This window comes from Rhagoletis pomonella, unplaced genomic scaffold, assembly GCF_013731165.1.
Source record: "Rhagoletis pomonella isolate Grant_MI unplaced genomic scaffold, Rhpom_1.0 Rhpom_scaffold_00001, whole genome shotgun sequence".
NCBI classification, from domain to species: Eukaryota; Metazoa; Arthropoda; class Insecta; order Diptera; family Tephritidae; genus Rhagoletis; species Rhagoletis pomonella.
Window position 1 is genome coordinate 139,110 of NW_023458555.1, and position 22,024 is coordinate 161,133.

Genomic DNA, 22,024 nt, shown 5'->3' on the forward strand with positions numbered 1-22,024 from the left:
CTAAACAACATTTAAGCACGATATGAAGCACGATTCAAATTAACAGTTATTCCATGCTGTATATGAGACATTCTTTTTCATATCGGACACCAAATTTGGTGTCACTCTTTCGATTGGCTTCAAATTTTTTATGGGTTCTATACATGAAATAAGCTAACACGTTTTCGAGGATTTTTTTTTTTTAATTTTTTTATTCTTCGTAGATATGATCTGTCAAAGTTTGCATTTTTTCGTAATTCTGACAAATCATATAAATATATACTTCAAATCGTTATATCTTGGGGTCTGCGCATCGTAGAGACTTCATCTTAACGGCGTTTTAAAGCTAAAGAAACGGGCTTAACATTTCTATATATAAAGGTGGTCAAGATTGTTCCAAAGCTATCTTAGCTATTAACAATTGAACTTTTTGAAGATGATTTGCATAGTGAAGACCAGTAAATTAGGGATTTAAAATTATACCATCGTATTCTTTGTTTAATTCTCTATAAAAAACGTAATTAAAAAAACCGGAGGTTTTTTAAGAACTATTTTTAAAATATTTTTCTTTATGACGAGATGATTTATTTTGTGAGAATCAACAATTTTTTGTAATTTGTTTTCCAAAACTTATATTGAGATATATTTAGTAAGGTGTTAAACATCAAGTTTTTGCAAGGATTTAAATTTTATTGCAGATTCCGATAGAGTACCTGTCCAGGTATAATATTTGTACGGCAAGATTTTTTTTTAAGGCGACAAACCAGTAAAAATGGGCGTGGCAATTGTAGGACTCAAGCTTGCAAAACGCAGATTTTGTTGCGGATTTCGTCAGAATATCGCTTCTTTAACATTTGTTCCACAACCTTTTCAATCAAAGAATATTCTAGAAATGGGCGTGGTATTTCTAAATATTCCCAATGCTCGGAAAAAAATTAAATTTGAAGATTAGATCTAACTATGTAAATTTGCATCGCCGAACAGTGCTTCCCTTCCATATAAAATGTGGGCAAAAATAGAATTATGGACGGATTTAAATCAAAATTCGATTCTTAGTAAAATTGAGGACGCTAAATTCAAAAATGCAATTTGCTTTTGGATAACTTTCATACTTTCACTGTAAATGCAGTTTGAAGTTGACATTTTGGGTTCTTGTGGCAATTACATAGGTATGTACATATAGTTCGTTCTTTTTTCAAAAGTGAAGTGTCAAATGACAGGGCTTGGCCTGCAGATGTGCAATAAAGTTTTATTTTTTTGTTGGAAAAGGTTGCCACCTGTTTCAAATTTTAATAAAATTAGATATTACCATATGGGTATCAATTGAAATGATTTTGAACGACACGTAGAAGGGTTGCCACATGTTTAAAAAATTAAGTTCACTTTAATTAAGGGAATAAGGTAACGGAAATATTTATATCAAATGGGGATCAGGCAAAAGAAAAATATGGGGTTTATTTAGTAAGAAATAAGTGAAGAGTAAAAACATTCCGGAGTTAATTTAAGAGTAAAGTAATTTAAAAGCAATGTAATCAGAAAAAATCACTGATTAACAATGTATGTATTTGTAATAAAATATCAAATACGATGTGCTGAAGTTAAACCTGCATTCAGTCTCAAGGAACTCAACAGTATAGAATCTTTTCAACAAATCTAATGGTGGCGTACAATCCTGTAGCATTGGAACTACACAAGTGTTTAAATCTCTGCCGCCAGAAATTTCCGCCGCGCCACACTCAGTGTTATACCAACATCCGGTTCTGAAGCGACGGTAAGTGCAGCAATGCGTCAAGAGCACTATACACCACTCAAAAATTTTAAGTTAAATAAAGAGGCTATCAAGCAACTATTTTGGTTGTTTACTTTCGAAACCAGATAAATTTTCGTGGACCCCCACTTACAACTCATGGGGCCCCATATTTGTTCACGCCAACGTAGACGCCCGTCGAGTCTCCCGTGGACCCCTGGGAGTCCGCCTGGACCACTTTGGGAATCACTGGTTGAAATAATAAAATTTTATAAAAAATTAAGTAAAATATACTGTGAATGATTGCAAAAGTCATCATAAATGAATTCTCGATTTCTGTGTTTTCGCGAGCGGCAATACGGCAATACGAAAAATTGGCTCAAATTTGGCAAAAATTTAATCATTAATCATACAGATGATTACGATTAATTAATTTTAATCGTTAATCGCGATTAACATTTTAATCGTTAATTTTTAATCGTTAATCAGATTAGCATTTTGCCAACACTGCATACATACAAAAACTGTGAAGTTACAAAAATAAAAATGTTTTTATTATTGTACTAGTTTTTACTAGAGCCTTCGATTTCCCGAGATTGTTCGAGAGGCAATTTCTCGCGAGGATCGCTTTTTCACGAAATTCTCGTGTATCGAAGCGTATTTAAATTAGGGTATTTAAACCCGGAACTGTTGAATTTCTTTCAAGCGCAATACTCGTCGCTCTCCAGAATATCAAGCATGTGCATGGTCCTTTCCAGTGAGGTCTGTATTGTCCAACCATACCAGATTGCACGTTTCCTCTTCATTTATTACTTTTACTCACTTTCTTTGCTGGAGCCCTCAATCTCAAATAATACACTTATGTACATCGAACCATGATAAAAAGATTACAAGGTGAGAATCGTGAGAATGGCGATACCCGAGATTGTGCCGAGAACTCGATTTCCCAGGTATCGAAATGCTCGAGAATGTGCGAGCAGAAATCGGAAAGCCCTAATTCAAACAGAAATTGAACACCATCCAAACAACTTTAACTTACCAATTTTTAACCCTAGTGAATTTTTTGAATAATTGCGGAATATTATTGGCATAAAAAGACGATGTATAATAACAACCTTCCCAAAATAAGAAAACATTAAGTTTTTTGAAATCGGCATTTTTAAGGGATTCCAATCAAGATGCGGATTTCGTCCGCAAAACCGCGTATCAACAAAATGCAAACACTCGACTAAAATTTAAGCCTTCTTTTTAAATAGTTTAAGCTTCATCATATTATCGCAACTGGTAGGTAATGACCCGGCGATATGCCCATAAAACGATTGATCTTTTTGTTGTATTAATTTCTTGGGCATATCAAACATTATCTAAAATATGTCAACTATAATTAAATTATTTTCTTCTTACTTTTTACAATACAGTGTAAGGAATTTCCCACGTTATGTAAGAACCTTAAGAAAATACTAAAGTATGTATTTTGTTTGAATAGAAAATTCAGTACAAATCAGTACAAATTTTGAAAAATCAGGACATTAGCGTACTGATTGAAGAAATGAATAAAATCAGTACAAGAGTTGAAAAATCAGTACTGTACTGATAAAATCAGTACGTCTGGCAACCGTATCTTTTTTATAATTCAATCGCATTTCTGGCTAGTATATTTCAGGACGAATGGATAAGGATTGAGCCAAGAGCTTGTGTGAGCAAATCCAATTTTTGGCAGCCAATGTCAGTTACGCGGTTTTGCAGTATGACGATACGCAGTTTTGTACTTTAAACGACAATATGTACAGTGTTGGAAAAAATTATAGAAACATAAAGCTTTCATATATTTTTTATTGTCTGAAGAACTCTTTAATTTTAAACACATTCCGATTTCGTATATTTCGTTTACGTTAATTAAAATCTAGACTTCTGTTGCAAGGGCAATAAGCCATAAATAAATTGTGGCCCCTTTTTTAATTTTGGCCTGGAAGATATAATAGAAACAAAGTATTATTTCTAAATAAACTATGCTTTGAACAAAAAATTCTTACAAAAATATTATTGTTTTAATAGCTTATTGAATCGCCGCATTGCCTGATTACCTCTTCTCATATTCGGTGCCGCGAATTGACGAAGTTTTTGGAATGGAATACCACGATTTTAGAATGTGGCGCCACAATTCGTCTTTATTGCTGGCTTTAAAAGGCTCGATTCTCTTCTTTAAGTCCGCCCAAAGGTGCGCAATAGGGTTGAGGTCTGGCTATTGTGGCGGCCACTCCATAGCCTGCACTGTTTCCTTCTTTAACCACTACTTTACCAGTTTTGATGCATGTTTTGGATCATTATCTTGCAATGGCATTTCCTCTTTAGCATAGGAAAGCCTTATCATCTGTAATATGTTTACATAGTCAAGCTCCCACATTTTGTTCTTAATCCAAAGTATTGGACCAACTTCTTCCTTCGGGAAGCAGCCCTATACCATAATGGAACTCCCGCTGTGCTTAAACGTTTTTTTTTCGTGTGTTGTGGATCAAAGGCTGTGTTCGTAGGACGTTTTACGTACTATTTTCCATCTGATCCAAACATATTACTCTTTGTCTCATCAGACTGCAGCACATTTTTCACCATTTTGACGAAAAAGATGTTTTCTGGCAAAACCAAGTCTGTTGTTTTTGTTTTTAAGGCTCAGCAACCGTACCTTTCTAGAGATTCTGGCTGAAAGTTTGGCTTCTGCCAATCTGTACGTCATGGCTCGGTTTGTTACATCGACATTCAATTCTGTTTTCTGCTTTCTTGAAGACAGAAAAGGGTTAACTTTGTAATGCCGAATTAAACGCCTTTGATCGCTAGCAGTCATTTTACGCTTTGTACGTCGTGTTTCTGGTTTTTTACGCTATGAAGGGCAGGAACACCTTCGTTTTGGAACAGCCCACCATATCTACTATCTTACCCATCGAATTTCCTTGTTTTCTTAAACTTATTATTAAATTCTTCTCCTCTTCCGTGCAGTGTTTAGCTCGGCCCATTTTATTATTTTTTATGTTTCAATAACCTATAGTATAACTCTACTTTAGTTAGCATTCTTTAAAAACGCAATTAGAAGTGCCAAAAATAATTAATTTACCTTTTGTAAAGCACCAATATTAACAAACACGTTTTGTTTCTATTATTTTTTCCAAGCGCAACAATTCAATTGTTTACTCTCTCGCACATAAAGTGAAAAGGATACAAACTAGCGGAATATAATGTTTTGCAAAAGAACAAGCTTTAACTGATATTTGTACAGGGTGCGCATTCCAAAAAATATATATAACTAGTGTTGATATAATTGATTTAATATTTTTCAGTAAGTTGTTTCTATTATTTTTTCCAACACTGTATATACATACACACATACGAATGTACATATGTGTATATGATCCGCAGAATTTCCCACTGGGAAAATAGGTAAGCACCTTGCGAGGTAAGCCATGTTTTCTTTCAGTTTTTAGTACCAAAATTGTCATCATGGCCAAAGTCATCTACTAGTAAAGGGCAAAATGAACACCTCCGAAGACACATTACGTTGTCAGTTGCAAAATAACGTGCAGCCGAAGTTATTTCCAAGCACCGAACTACTCCGAGCGACTGCTCTGCATTACACGTAACTTACTTTGTAAAGCGGCTCAGAAGTATGTCTGATACCAAATGTACATTCTAAATTCCTACTTACATAAGGCGGCCATGCCTTTGTAAAAGTAAGGGACGTTCGGCAGGGAAATGGTAATGACTGCCAGGTGAAGAGTAAGTTGCTAATAAGGCATTATTACGTGCTCCTAATTCCCACTGGGTTTCATGATATTTCTACTGTGTGTGAGCACTTGGCTCAAAAATATAATTGAGACTCTCTCGAATGTACATACATATAATCTCCCACCAAAGCAGTAAATAACGAGGGCGCATTCTACAATATAAAGAAAACGTTTGGCCTAACACTTTCTTAAATATGGGTGCCAACCTGTTGTTTCTACATAAATTCGAATATGTCTATACATAAAATGTGTTGAGCACACGTTCCTCAAAAATGCATTAACTCAAAATTCTTCGTGTGTCCGAAAACGCATACACTATTTCTGCTCCCATCTTAACCATATGCGTATGAGGGTTCTTAATGGTCGTTTTAGCATTCAACTACAACAAACTATTGCTTCAGGGTAAGGGCAAGATGATAAATAAAAGAACTGTGAACATTTGTGGCACAGTATATCAAAAATAGTATATTTTAAATTAATACGCTTTTGAAGAACGTGAGCGATACGATCTATCGCTTGCAATTAGCATTGGAATCCGGTCTTGTGATTAAAGTAGCATTCTAATGAAGTTGAAAAGGCATATAAAAGGGTCCCATATTGAAAGGTAAGTTTCGAAAATTGAAGACATTTAACATAATGTGTCGCCGCAGAGGTTTTATTTTGGTTAGCATGCTAATTTTGTTAAATTTTGTTCATACGAAAGAAACGGCTCCTGGCGTAGAAAACTTTGAGAATTATTTTAATGAAATCGACGTCGAAGATGAAGAGGCAGAAGACAAAACTCGTAATGCAGTGAATTCGCCTTTACAACGCTGGCCCAGCAAATTACTGCGCTACAAAATCTCATCTGATTACAGCAAGGACGAAGCGGATAATGTTCATGCAGCACTACGGGTGTTCAATGATACTACCTGCTTAAAGTTTAATGAATATGACGAAATTCGAGATGGAAACATACGGTACATAAACTACAAGAAATCCCCGGATATGTGTGGTACACGCGTTGGGTTTAATCCATTAACACCGACAGGGCCACACGATGTGGTGCTTAATTCATATTGCTTAAGCGAACGCGGCGTAATACAGCACGAGACATTGCATGTGCTCGGTCTCTATCACGAACAGAGTCGCCCCGATCGTAACAAGTATGTGCAAATCGAATATGCAAATATTCCTCAAAAGTACTGGCCACAGTTTATAGCCTATCCTGAAATATATACCACGACCTACAACGTCAAGTATGACTATGAAAGTCTTATGCACTATTCACAGTTTGCTTTCGCTAAGGATCAGGCTAAACCCTCAATGCGTGCAAGGATTGGTAATACAGTGATAGATCGAAAAATGGGACAAATTCTGGGACCCTCGGAAGGAGATTTGACAAAAATTAAAATTATGTACAAATGCTAATTAACAATATAATCAATGTCTAAAAAACACGATTAAATTTTTTCCGATGGTAAATTCATGGAAAAAACAATCATACGAAAAAAATTATTTAGTTTTATGTGAGTGTCAAACTGTGGACCATCTTTGACAGTTGCTTAAAATTTTCTTCTTTGCATTTTGGTCACCTGGTTTCATCAGTCGACAGTCACCCACAAAACTGCTGTGGTTGTCTTTTAGTTTTGCTTTTAAACAAACGTGTCGAATATGATCCATAGCCTGACGTTAATTTTAATAATGATAAATATTAGCTCATTAACCAAACAGTTTAGTTTCTTAGTTCGGTTCGCAGAAAAAATGTCCTAGAAACTATTACCAAATCTAGTCACATAATTATTTGAAACAAAGTGATAACAAGTAATTAAAAAAAAAAATAGTCAAGCTTTTATTAGTAATTATTAAAAAAATAGACCCCGCAGCACCTAACGGCTACTTTTTTTGTGAAATCATTTTTTCCATAAAAGTAATACTTATTCTTCCTGTTTGGCAGTACAACCGTTTGTCGGTTTGGACCAAAACCAAAAAGCTTCGCCAGTTGCCTCTCTCCTTTGCGGATTTGGGCCAGTTGTTCATGCCAACATCCACGTTCTAAATATGAACCATAGCGGACCATAAACATGGGGTTTTCGACACCTGCACCACCTAGCAGATTAATGGCCCTATTATGTATGGCGACTGGTAGCCGATGGGCAACCATATACGCATTACGTATAGCTGCTACTCGCTACTGACTGTTGGCTATTAATGGTCTGATAATGTATACTTAGTATAACTTCGCACAACTTCGCATAAATTTCAAACTGTAATTTTGTATGTACTTTTAATGTATTTTATGTGTATTCCATTACGCAGTAATTAGCAGAACTTGTAAAAACTTAGCGATCTGTTGAGTTTAGATTTTGCTTAACATTTACTTGAGTCACATTTCAATTGCACTGATGCGAAGTATGCATAATCAGACCTTTAGTCTGGTAGCGGAATTTTCTGTTTACTGCCTATGACGATTTTGTTATTTGCTTCGAAATGTACATGTCAAAAAGAGTAAACCCTTATGTTGTCTGCGCTTTTCTATATACCGAGATTATTCGCTATTCATAGGAAAAAGTGCTTAACTGGTAGCCATGGCTACTAGACCAGCAATTAGACAAAAGCCGCAATACATAATAGGGTCATAATCAGGGTTGCCACTGACGAAAAAAAATATTTACCATCCACTTGAGAAAAATTTACCAAGTCTGGAAAACATCTACAAATAAATTATTTATAGTTATTTTAATAAAAACTATGGTTTTGTTATTTTTTTTATTATTTTTTTTAGTTATTTCAATAAGCATAAAAATTGTTTTTAATGAACTTATTATTTAACTAATAATACGGAATTTGAGTCATATTATTGGCATATTCGCAGTTTCCTTCAAAGCCGAAGTGATGAAACTAAAGGCAACACCGAAACTTCATAATTTGAAAAACTTCAACTAGAGTTATTATACACAAATACAGTGACTTAAAAAAGCACTTGGTGATTTTTTTTATTATTCGCAATGTTTTTCAAGTAAAAATTGTTTGTTGCTTTAACTAAACCCATAAAAATTAAGGATTCAAACTATATACAACATTTAGAAAAATTCAAAAAATTTTCGTCCAATTTCGAATTTTTTACTCTGAATTTTTAGAACAATTTGAGATACCGAGTTTTAAAGCAAATAATACTTGAGTATAGCTCACAATGTGGTTCCCGTTGATTTTTTTTTTTAATTTTTTGCCACCAGTCTTTTGTGTTTTTTTATTTAACAATTTCTATTGATAAAAAATGGCGTTGATTTAATTTTTTTTTCGAACAATTATAGTGCGTCATTACATATCTGTCATTTTTTTAGGCTCCTCGGGATTCCAGTAAAATGAGTTTTGAATGGAGCATGATATGTTCGCCTTATATCGATATACATTTATACGTATGTAAGTATATAAAAAGTATGCAAAGAATCTATACTAAATATAATAAAACTGTAGATTGTTTGTCTGTTTGAACTCACTAATCTCCGGAACTACTGAATGGATTTTTATGGGGCATTAACTGGTATATAGAGAGTGACCTCGGACGTAACCTAGGGTATACAAAAATTAGATCTGACAAGGGGCGTGGCACCTTCCATAGGCGTGACACTTTTAATCAGCTATAACTTCGAAGCCGTAACTCACAATTTGAAATTTGGTGTGTTGACATATATATGTATATATGGTAGATGCTTATAGTAAAGTACATATACTTTTGTAAAAGGGGCGTGGCACATCCTATAGGAGTGAAATTTTTAATCATCCATAACTTCGGAATCATATATGTCACATGAATTTGTAATTCTCCTCTGAATCGTAAAATATACATTTGCAAAACATGGGCCGACAGATGACGCCGGAGTCGAGATATTTCGAGAACCAGTCTTTATCGTATGACATGGCTTAACGGGTATTAACTTTATGATAAGAAGTGTTTTTCCAAAATAAATGGACCCAAACCATAGATGGCGCTGAAATCACGATATTCAGATGCCCCTCTACAAATTTATATTTTAGATGACTTAATAAAGCACCATTCTATTAGTAAGCATACAGAGAAGTGCAAAATTGATTAAGCTATAGAGATATCCTAGGCACATCAACGGGTCCTGGGTATTTCAAGAAGAAGTGTGCTGAATTAGAAATAACATGGTAGGAGTATAAATGATCCCGTTTGAGCGGGAAAAGTCTCCCATCCTGTGGAACAGCAGGATTATAGGAGAAGATTACGCACTCTCGGCCAATCTTTAAATACTTGCAGATATCTCATAGGTGGAAATAAAAACTCATAGCAAGTCTCTGCTCTTCAGTCCTTTCAACCTAAACAATACTATTTCAGCATTGGTCAACGCAAAAGTTCTTATAAGCCATTGCGAAGAAAGCCAGGCATTTGCTAGTTTATAATATAAAGATAACTACGAAAGATAAATCGGTAACGAAAAGTTCAACAAAAATCTACCAAAATTAGACAAAAAAATTACCTTTTTACCAACCCAATTTTTTTCTACCAATTGTGGTAAAAATTTACCAAAGTGGCAACCCTGCTCATAATTTATCTTTTATACTGCATTGCCATCTGGTTTTGCGTTGAGTTTGAAGTTTCAACATGCGAAAAGTTAACACCTTCTTTTTGTCGGTTGCCGTAATTGCATAACCAAATACCAAATGAAGCCAAATCCTCCTTCAAGTGGTCTTTCTATCGCGCATGAGAGCTTTTCTTTTTTCTCTGCTACCGCCACTGGGCTCTGCGTCAGGGCTGAGGCGCTTTGTGTCCATTCTATAATGGCTCCCTACAGCTACATAGCGAAGGACAATTTTCAAAAACTAAGAGGTAAAAAATACACAAATGTATGCGTCATCGAATTCGGAACTTTCCACATAAGCCTGCGTTTTCATCGCTGATACAATGAAGTAAGCACAGCGTTAAGCATTGAATGCGTTCCTATCCCTTCCAATGCCTTTCTATCCCTTCCAATGCCTTTCTATCCCTTCCAAAGCCTTTGTATCCCTTCCAATGCGCTCCTATACCTTCCAATGCCTATCTATACCTTCCACTGCCATCATATCCCTTCCAATGCCTTCGTATCCTTTCCAATGAGTTCCTATCCCCCCAATAACTTACTATGCCATCCACTGGCTTCGTATCCCTTCCAATGCCTTCGTATCCCTTCCTCTGCGTTCCTATCCCTTCCAGTACCTTCCTGTCCCTTCCAATGGCTTCCTATCCCTTCAAATGCCTTCCTATCCCTTCCAGTACCTTCCTGTCCCTTCCAATGCCATCCTGTCCCGCCCAATGCCTGCCTATCCCTTCCAATGCCTTCCTATTCCTTCCAATCCCTTCGAATGTCTTCGTATCCCTTCCAATGCCTTCCTATCCCCCCCCAATAACTTCCTATGCCATCCAGTGGCTTCGTATCCCTTCCAATGCTTTTAAATCCCTTCCAATAATTTTAATATTACTCCTAAATGTAACGAAGACCGGAAAAACTACAAGCAGGCAAGCAGGTTTTCAAAATGGACAAAGATAATCACACCTCGCTTATTGCGCAGATATACCGCAACTGTTCGGTCTCTTGGGTTACAATTATGTACCAGATAGGAATGTTAATCCCGGGATCCCGATCTTTTTTAAGCCCCGAAAATCCCGGTATTATTTGCCTAAAATCCCTGGTGGCAATAATAATAGAAACGTTTTATGTTGGCCAGTTTTAAAAACCAGTATGGGTATCAAAATAAAGAGAAGATTCTGTAAAGTTAAAGCACATTACATTTTTGGGTGCGTAAGTGACGAGTAGGTATTGAAAATGGCGTTTTATAATTTTATCCTTGAATATCTTTGAAATTCTGCTATTCTTATTTTTAAAAAAATTATATGTTAAGGACTATCTTTATTAGCTTAAAAAATAAAATAGATTAAAGGGGCATTCCTATTCGTCCTTGTGAACTCAAAAAATTCTACAGAATTTTTCTTAATTTGGTACCCATTTTTTGATGTACAGTGCACTGCATTTTTTAAATAAGTTTTGGAATTAATCTTATCTTTGAAATTATAAAGTCGTTTAAAAAAAATCATGACATCAGAGAAATGCGCATTTATATGCATTTAATTATATGTAATATGAGGTAGACTTTTATACAAAAATAAAATAAAATAATTAGTAAACAAAAGGAATATAGATAAAACTGGTCGAAATAAAGCGCTTCTTTTATTTCCGCCACTAGTATTATGAACTTCATTGAACCAGAAAATAAATGTTTGACTTAAGTTTTTTTGCATCTAGCTTTTTTCGACATACCTTAAGTTACTTTATCATATATGTATATGCTAAAGCATTATTGAAAGCATATAGATTTATTTACTGTCTTTCGCTCTATTACTTATCAAATAATTTTCACTTTAAATAAACAAGTACGTTCCAAGCCCATTTATTTATTATTTATTTCATGGTGGTAGAGCTTCTCAAACCATATTGATGAAATTTTTTCGATTTAAGTTGTTGAAAAATAATAAATATCTAAATACCGGGATTGATCCCGGGATCCCAGGATTGAACCAACGACATCCCGAAAATCCCGGGATCCTAAAAATCGAAAGTATTAACATCCCTAGTACCAGAGGAGTGGAGACTTTTTATTGATGGCTCAAACAAAAGTAAAGAATGAAAAGTTTTATATTTATGAAGACTTATCAAATGATTTTATCTAAATATTCTTCTAAATATACACATATTTCCGTAGGTTCCGCTAGCATACGCTACTGATATGAAGGAGTCCTACACTGTAATGGAACAAATACTTAGAAACATTGGATATGGGACAAATAAATGGCAAGTGGGCAGTGATTTAAAGGTTTTATCTACTTTAATGGGAATGCAAGGAGGATATACTAAGTACCCATCTTATTTTTGCGAGTGGGATAGTCGAGAGGTGAATAAATACGAAAGAAAAGAGTAGACTCGAGGAAAAATGTTTCATGATACTACTATTAGCAAGGGTGTAGCCAGGTAGGGGCAGGCGGCGGTAAATGCCCCACCTACAGCTACATAACGAAGGAGAATTTTTTAAAAATTAAGAAATAAAAAATAAAAAATTGTATGCGTAATCGAACATAGGTACCATCGTACAGTTTCTTAAGTAAAAACACTATCAGCTGATTGCCATAAAATGCCTACAGTTGAGATCATCTGTTTTTTGGCATTTGCTCTTATCTTTTACAATTTCTTCCATTTCTATTACAATTTCTTCCATTTCTATTTATTTAAAATACACTAAAACATTGAACCAAAAACAACAATAAACTAACCAAAAACACACCTACAGCCTGCCAAATACACACCTACAGCCAGCCAGGAAAAACGGTAAGAAGAAGAGTTACTTTACTTATGAAACTGTACGATGATAGGTACTTTGCACATAAGCCTGCGTTTTTCATCGTTGATACAATGAAGTAAGCACATAATTAAGCATTGAATTTGTACAGAAATGAATTAAAACCCCATTTGAGTTTCTCCGACCATTCTGTGATGAACGGAAAGATGTGATAAACCTTTTCTTCGCGAATTAACGATACGCAAGAATTATGCGTCTAATATACCACGTTTGTGTGAAACAAGATGGTCGGAAAAATATAAGGCTATCAGAAAATTTTCCTGAAGTTGTAGAAGATTTAGAAAAGTTGCAAATTAAGGGAAACTTTTTCACAGAAAGTCTGCGTATCAATTGTGTGCTGCTATAACAAGGCGGATGTTCATCTTTGCTTAAATGACAATTGCCAAATATTCAACGTTGCTGGAACCTACAGCAGACATTTTGCAAATGAAGACAATGACTAGATCTCATCGCCGCTGGTCAGCATATTGAAAATATTTTGGAATGATCGCAAGAATGCAGAAAGAGTCACTACGGAGTAAATTAAAAAATCTCGATTGTTTACAGCCGATCTAGTAGGTGAACATCCCTATTGCGAATGTCGTTTGGTAGTAGATAAACGACTATTATTCGATTATCGCTTTTCCATGATATTGTGAACGTCGCTGTCTCATTCAATAAGTCAGTGTGAATGAATTATTGGCGACAAACAAAGAGTTGAAGACGGATGAGCGACTAAAAACTATAATCGAAAACTAGTCGTTTATCTACTACTAGTCGACACTCGCAATAGGGGTGGAAGAAATTTCTCTAACGGTAACCCCCATCGGTCAATGAAAATGAGTACTGGTCTATAATAAAACCGTATCTGGATTAACTAAAATACTCCAGCTTTTTCGCAGTCTAGATTGCACCCATTGTACTCGTTTAAAGCTCTAGCCAGAATTGTAGCGGACAACGGTAAAGCGATCGACGGTTAACCGCTGTCAAATTTAAAACTCACTAAGGCATATGGAATGGTCCATAATTTCACCGTCCTGCGGGGACGTCACAATCTTGATTGAGTGTTGATTGCAGTAATTTTTATTATTTTCACAAGTTTGCCAATGTTTTCATTAATTTTTTTTTCCAGAAAATCTACATATGTACATGTACGTTCCGAAAAAAATATTTAATTTTAGTCAGAGTACGAAAGTAAACTGTACAAAACAATTCCCATTTGCTCATCGATCATCATATCATTTGTGGTTTTGTACAGTTTTGTACATATTCAGAAAGAAATTGTAAGATTCACTGTCATTTTCCCCAACGAGAAACGTTTGCTTTTCGTTTGTGACAATTGTCCCATAGGATGATATCACAAACGTTTCAATTACGTGAAAAATATTTTTTTCTGTAAATTTTCATATCCAATTCAAATAAAAAACATTTTTTTTTTTTTTCATTGCAGCCATTCGTTTTGTGTTTGTTATTGCATATGTGTACATACATACATATAGTTTTCTCTGCACGATTCATTTCGCATGTTGTTTCGTCTGTAACTACTAAACTACTGTAGTGTACTATCGCCAAAGTGAACTCAGCTGTTTTGTTTTCGTTTTATACTGAACTGTTGAAGTAATAAACGAAACGAAATAGTAACGTACAATATAGTTTATTTTCGTACCCTGATTTTAGTGAACATTTTCAAATCAAAATAACAACTGACGCACCCGTCGTGCGCCGCAATTATGTTTACTCTGACGAATTTCACTACGGCAACTGTTCAGCTGTTCACTTACTGCCCTCAGATCGTCGAGCTGAGTCGATTTAGCCATGTCCGTCTGTCTGTCTGTCTGTTTGTCCGTCTGTTTGTATGCAATCTAGTTTCTCAGTTTTCGAGATATCCGGATGAAATTTGGTAGGTGGGTGTATTTTTATAATGTATTAATCATTTGTCGGAACCGGAAGAATCGGACTACTATAACATATAGCTCCCATACAACTGATTGTTCGGATATAAGATTTGTCGTTATAACTCCTCCATCTATGTAGCTAGGAACATTAAATTTGGCACTGTTGTCACTCATTATGATAAGAATACTTTAAGTGAAAATGCCGAAGATCGGGTAGCTATAACCTATAGCGTCCATACAACTGATTCTTCAGATAAGAGATTTTTTGCGATAACTCCTCCATTTATGCAGCTGGGAACATGAAATTTCGCAATATTTCCACCCGTTATCAAAAAAATACTTACAGTGAAAATGGTGAAGATCGGGTCGCTATAACCTATAGCCTCCATACAACTGTTTGTTCAGATTAGAGATTCTTTTTTATAACTCCTCCATTTATGCAGCTAGAAACATGAAATTTCGCAATATTTTCACTAATTACCAACAGAAAGTTTACAGTAAAATTAACAAAGAGCGGGTCACTATAACCTATTTATATCCGCCATACAACTGATTGTTCAGATATGGGGTTTTACTGTAAAACTCCTTTATTTGGACTGCTAAAACTGATATATTTCGCAAGCTATTCTATAAATAATAATACAAAGTCTACTGAGAAAATTGTCAAAATCTATGCTGTATGAGCTTTATCTCTTAAACCTCTGATTGTTCAGATACCAGTTATTACGATATACCTCCCTTATGTAGGAAGCTAAGCCCATTAAATTGTGTTACCGGTTTACATACTGATCATACAGCAGTGAAAATCACTTAGATTGGTGCTAGATAAGGTATATCTTCCATACATCTGATTGTTTAGATATATTTTTTTATACACATATGTATCTCCTCTATCTATGTATGCTGTAAATATAAAATTTTTTCAAATGCAGTAATCTGTTAAAGTAAAATTTTCAGATGTTCATGAAAGGGGATGAAGCTTTCGGCATAGCCAAAGACAGCGCTGCTCTTACTTGTTTTTTTTTTATGTATGTTACCGCATACCTTTGGACCACATTAACCGATTTCGATAATTCTTAGTTACCACAGGTGGGCTGATTTTATCAACTGGCTCTGTTCACTGGCAATATATAGATAGCGTAAAGGCGTCCCTTCTTATGACTTCTGTCGCAGTGTATTCTGACACTTCCCCTTCATTCTTTAAAGCTTGTATCTGCCGGGCTATAGTATTTGAAATGCATTGATGTCTGATATGGTATTAAAAAGTACTTTAAAGGGAAAATAGGTTTTTAGAAAAATAAATAAAGTGAAAGTACAGCACTTTGAGAAAAAGGACTATCCTTTAAAATAAAGCATTGATGGTCACCGTAGCTATACGGTACCATCCAGGGTATTGTTTGAAAGGATAAAGCTCACCGTCAACGAACTGACTGAGAAGTTAGGTTAGAGCCCCCTCGTCGTACAAAAATCACAACTTATAAGTCACTCATCATGTTGATACGGTCAAGTGGTACGGATGGACATAAGCCCTCTAGCACGGAAAGTATACAACGAGCATCCTTCGGTTATGTGAAAATCATTTGGAAATCTAGTACTTGGAATAGTTGACTCTTCTTAAACAGCGAACACTATAATACGTAGTACAAAACTTCATTCATTTAGTACATGTATGTATTACTACTTATATGTATGTATTCATGTATAGAAATTGCATTGACGTTGATTGAACTTTCGGATGACAATTTTGGAAGCGACCTACAACAAGTCAATTCCAAACGGAAATTTCCGAATTAGGAGTACAAAACCCACTGAAATGACTAAATTTGCGCGCATATGCGCAATGGAAAAGCTGTAAAGTCCCAGAAGAGAGAACATTAATTCCTCTCTCATTGCACAATCGTCCCCACTGGATTAGAGATTCAACAAATTCGTAGCAGCTAGATTTCGCAGAATGCAACTGGAATGAACTCATTTGCGGGTACGCTCTCTAGCTGTTCTCCAGCTATCCCCGTTCATAGGAAGCACATTCTCACTTTTTGCGTGTAGGATTTTTCCATTCTGTGCGCCTCAAAGTCGGCACTTTTTCATCCCTATTAGCAGTTCTCTCTGTGAAATCGTAGTGTAAAGACGTTCGAACGGTTCATATTACGAACACGGTGCTGGCGGAAGACTACTTCATATCTAAATAGTGTGGTGCTTGTTGTAGCTGCTCTACCCATTAGCCTTGTTGTTTGTTGGATTTAGTGTGCATATACAAGTACATAGGTATGTGGGTGCTGAACGTCTTCTATGAGCATACACATGTAGTACATACATACTTACATTGAATAATATTGCAACGAAATTCTGTTCCAAGTGCGTCGAACGCTCCGGGGTATGTTCTTAGCTCCTTTCGATATACATGTGCATATGTATCCATCATTATTATCTATGGATTTTTTGCTAAAGCATGAGTGTGCGTGCAGCTTGTCACAGAGGTGAGTGCAGTGTGTATTAAACAACGGGTCTCAATTGTGAACGGAAAGCAAAATGTTTCGGTTATCCGGAAACGAGCTAAACTTGCAGCGGAAAACGGCTGACGTAAAATGTAAAGCGCCCCGTAACGGTTCGAATGTGAATATGAATAAATAATTCAAAGTGCAGGAATGTTTGTGTTAGCTTTTCGGTGCATATTGGCGCTGGTCAAAATCCCCGCCACACCCCGAGCGCTGTTCTTGCAGCTGTATGCTTGGCTGATCAACTAGCTTTGGCCCAGGAGAACAAAGTTGTGAAGTGTTTGTGCGAAGTGGAATTTACATGAGTCAAGGACGGTTCATCGTCGTTTCGTGACACTGCCTCTCCGTCTCTGTGCGCATCTTTCGCAATGGCGAAGCGGCGAGTATAGTGGTAGTTTCAATTTAAGCTTGGTCACATGCTGCATTTACATATATGTGTGGATGTTATATATGTATATATATATGTACATATGGTACATACCTAAGCTCGGAATAACACCTTCTACATACATATGTATGTATGTATGTAAATAAAAATACCAAAGTGCATAACACAAAATATACGCCTTAGTGTCGCAGATACCAAAATATAAAGATTATTACTGCGGGAGAAAGAAAATTTTGGTTATAAAAGCACAGCCACAGGCAATAGCCACTATACTCCCATGCAAAATGTGAAAGTTTCCTCCTCTGCACAAAAAACATGTGTACATACATATGTATGTGTATAAGTACTAATATGTGTATGTATGTAGTATATGCATATGTATGTATGTAGTTGTACAAGTGATTTTGTTGATGTGGGCAATTGTGAATTCCTTTTGACCTGGCTGTAAAAAGTACAAAAAAAAGTAAAAGCCGTGGAATGTGATGTATTGTATGTTTAATATGTGGCCAAAGCGAAAGCAATACTACTGGCGCGTGTGAAGTTGACGGCAATAATTTGGAAATACATATGTATGTATATATATAATATGTATAAATGTATGCACATATGTACTATTTAATGCAGGTGTTCATTAATTCGTATTCTTCTTGCCGACGGCAGATATATGTAAATATATACATAAATAAATCCACGATATCAATATATAAGTATCTGCACTATTTAATTTAATTTAAATTATACACTACTACATATGTATGAATACATAAAAATAATGTGGATAAAGTTCACTGAGTCGAACGTGAAAGTGATATTACAAGTGCTGAGTGAAACTTAATTATAATAAAAATGTCAAACTGTGCCTATATACATACATCCATACATACATACATACGTATATACTGTATAAATATGTATGCATATTTATGTATAGATATGTATACCAGGTCGGCTCTATTTTTTCGACTATAGGCGTATAGCATAGGAGGATTCTACATGTAAATCTAAGCAATTTGCCAAAAAAACGATGGGTCTAAAATCAATTTGGAGTTTGCCAAATTGCGAAACAGGATTCTTCTACTTAGCATTTTGCTGTAGTGTGGAAGTATGTACCCATGTACATAAGTATGCATGTATAACCATATGTAAATACATACGTACTTACTTTAGACCATGATTCAATTATTAAAAGTTTGCTCACTAGAGAGTTCGAGTTTTGACAGTCCCTTACAAAAGGTTGTATTTGAGAATGTTGCAGAAAGAGGACAAAATGAAATCACTTTTTGTAAAAATGGTATAAAAAAAGCACTTTTTCAATTTAATGGGAAAATACTTGGTCACTGATTTAGAACCGAAATTCAAAATTATATTCTTTGCAATTATGTTTATTTATTTATCTTTAATAATTTTCATCTATGCATATATGTATGTACATATTAAAATTGTACATAGTAGATATTAAAGAAAAATAAATATCCCCCATATTATTTATAAGAGCAACAGAAGCCAAATCAACAATTTAGGATTTTTTGTCTGTCTGTCTGTATTTACAGTTTTCACCGATGAATTTTTAGAGTTGACACCTGTTTGAAAATTTCAGTTTAAGTAAATTGATAAGATAAAGAAAATATGCCCATATTGCTGTTAAAAGTAAGCGGTTTAAGAAGACTTACAGACGAAAACATTTTTGCGGAAGGTTGCACCCTGTTTGAAAATTTTAATTTAATTTAGTTGATAAGATAAATTGAATATTGCAATACGGGTATCGATCTGAAATATTTTTGAAGAGGGGTACTACCTGTTTGAAAAATCGTTTTAAGTTAAATTAACAAAAACACTTTTAAGGCGCTGAGAATAACGCTGGATATTTGCTAGTTTAAAATATAATTCAAGCTATAGAAGAAACCACGTAAATAAAAGTTTCAAACCCTGCACAAATATTATAAAAATTAATCAAACTCAAAAATTTCCATCAAAATTACAAAATTTTTAATCATAATTGTTAGCCCAGTTGATTTTAGTCTAATAAAATTTTTTTGGTGTAGGGTGTTGCGCATTTGTTTCCATGTAAAAATTGATTTTGATTATTCGTTGTATGCAGGCCCGTCGAGACTGAGGGGGAAAGGGGTGAATCCCCCCGGGCCCGGGCTTTTTAAAGGGCCCAATATATCAGAACCATAACATGTTTTTAATTTTTTTACAATGTAATTGCCCCTTCGTTATAGTCTTTTATTATAAACTAGTGAGCCCGCATGGCGTTTAAACGCCCAAAATTAAATTTCAAAGACTTAAAAAATATTCCAAATATTAGTCAGAGTTATAAGAGATACGAGTGGCATATTTCATCAAAACTGTGCAGCCGTTTCTGAGTGAAGAGCAGTCCCGCATAGTGCATGTGTTTATTTTCTTCAAATTTCAAATCACCTTATACCGATGAAAAAACTTCTTACTCAAAAAAATAAAACTTTATCGCACATCTACAGGCTAAGGTCTTTAATTTCACCTCTCATTTTTGAAATTCCTTTTCACAAGTATTCTCAAACTAAAATCTACAGTCCAAGCCTTTTCATTTGACACCTCATTTCGGAAGGCCGGAGGAACAGTGCAGACATGATGGCATTGATTATTAAATAATTTGAGTTAAATTGTTCAACAGGTGGCAACTCTTTTCGAAAAAATATAACCAATTTGCATATCTATAGACCAAGCCTTTAATTTGGCATTTCATTTTTGAAAATCGGTCGAACGGTAGAGATCTTTTGCCCTGGACAAAAAATCCCTTTGCGTATTTTATATATTATAATATATTCCGATCCGTACTGGTTGTATCTGAATCTATAAATTAAAAAAAATTATCACATGCTTTTAAATTAATACAGTTTATGCATAGGGCCCATGATTTTTTCGTCCGGGCCCCGAGTTTTCTCTCGACGGCCCTATTTGTACCTACGGTAATTGTGGGGACTTTAGACTTGCACTTCATCAGATTAAAGTTGAATAGGCTACGAAACTGCATACCTGAACATTTTCTAAAGATTCTGATTAAAAAGTTTGAATTTTTGATGAACATTTTTTGAAGTTTGATTAACTTTTGTGGAATTTGTGCAAGCTTTGAAACTTTTAGTTATGTGGCTTCTGTTATAGATTGAATTATATTTCAAAGGAAAATTATTGCATATTAATAAAGAAATATAAGTTGCAAACAATATCATTTTGATGTTTTGGAATTTTTTATATTCATATATATGTATGTACCTATGCTGATTTTGTAGCTTTACGGCCGGTTGAAATAAAAACCAAAACGAAATTTTCCTTTAATCCTCCTACGCGTTTCGGCGTCTGTTTATTTGAATTTCGGTGCTAAATCTCTGATCATAGCTGTATATAGGGATGTATGTATGTATATAAATATATATTTAGTGCATTAGCAGAAATTATAATTATAATCGTCAAATTTCGTGTTTTCTTCCCAAAAAATGTTTTAACTTAGTCCAATAACTATATTTTATGAATTTATTCTTAAATTGAAAACATCTCGCTAAGTGTTTAAATTTCGCCAAAACAAATTTTTGATGTTACCTAAACAAATACGTTCATGCTATTGAAGTGACCATCATCCAAGCAGTTCCGGATTTAGGATCTATGGGACCCTAGGCTTTTTCCCTGGTGCGGGTCCCCTAGGAGTAAACGGCGGCCTGATTTTAGTTTTTTAAAATTGTAAACATAACCTAACCTTATAGGTAAAAATTACGATTAGGTTTTTCTATACAATCTAAAAATATAAGCTTTGTAAATTTTAAACCACGTAATATTTTTTTTTTTGTTTTGAAACTTGTTTAATTTTCCACGTACAGTGCCGGACAAAAGTATGGGTATAGAGAATTTATCGCAAACTATGCAAAGTTTTTTATTCTAATTTATTTTCGCCAACTTTTTATAATAATATAGTTCATACTACAACACAAGACATAAAAACAAAATCTCTAAACTTTGTGCAAATCTCAGGAAAATTCAATAAATTTGCAAACTAGTTTCCGACTTTCTGATCAAATTTTTCAGAAAAATTCGAAGTATGCTGATTTATAGCCCATCCATTTTTAATATAACAAAGTTGCAGTTGCTAAAAAACCGCGTTGATTTTTGGCAATTTGTTTTTGCGGACGGTGTTATTAGATATTTATGTTTTTAAGAAACAGGAATAGGAAGTTCCCTAACTTGATTTAATTAAACTTTTAAAACCAATCTAAAATAAGATTAAAGTGATTGACAATCAAATTAATTCCACCGAAAACAAAACGTGGGGTGTTTGATATCAATTGTTTTGAACTTTTCATTTTCAGTTTAGTAATATTGAATATTGTCAATTGCAGGACTATAAAATC

General features: G+C 34.8%; 2 protein-coding genes across 2 annotated transcripts in view; both read left to right on the forward strand.

Moving 5' to 3' along the window:
• Nucleotides 1-5,992: 5,992 nt before the first annotated feature.
• Nucleotides 5,993-7,107, forward strand: LOC118750363 (zinc metalloproteinase nas-13). Its single transcript, XM_036485086.1, has one exon. It carries the CDS (start codon nucleotides 6,136-6,138, stop codon nucleotides 6,907-6,909), a length of 774 nt encoding a protein of 257 aa, XP_036340979.1. The 5' UTR covers nucleotides 5,993-6,135; the 3' UTR covers nucleotides 6,910-7,107.
• A 9,748-nt stretch (nucleotides 7,108-16,855) lies between these two features.
• Nucleotides 16,856-22,024, forward strand: part of LOC118735588 — a gene marked incomplete in the record, with an annotated part of 46,462 nt that continues 41,293 nt past the window's right edge. Inside the window, 1 exon segment of the mRNA XM_036465422.1 lies at nucleotides 16,856-17,136.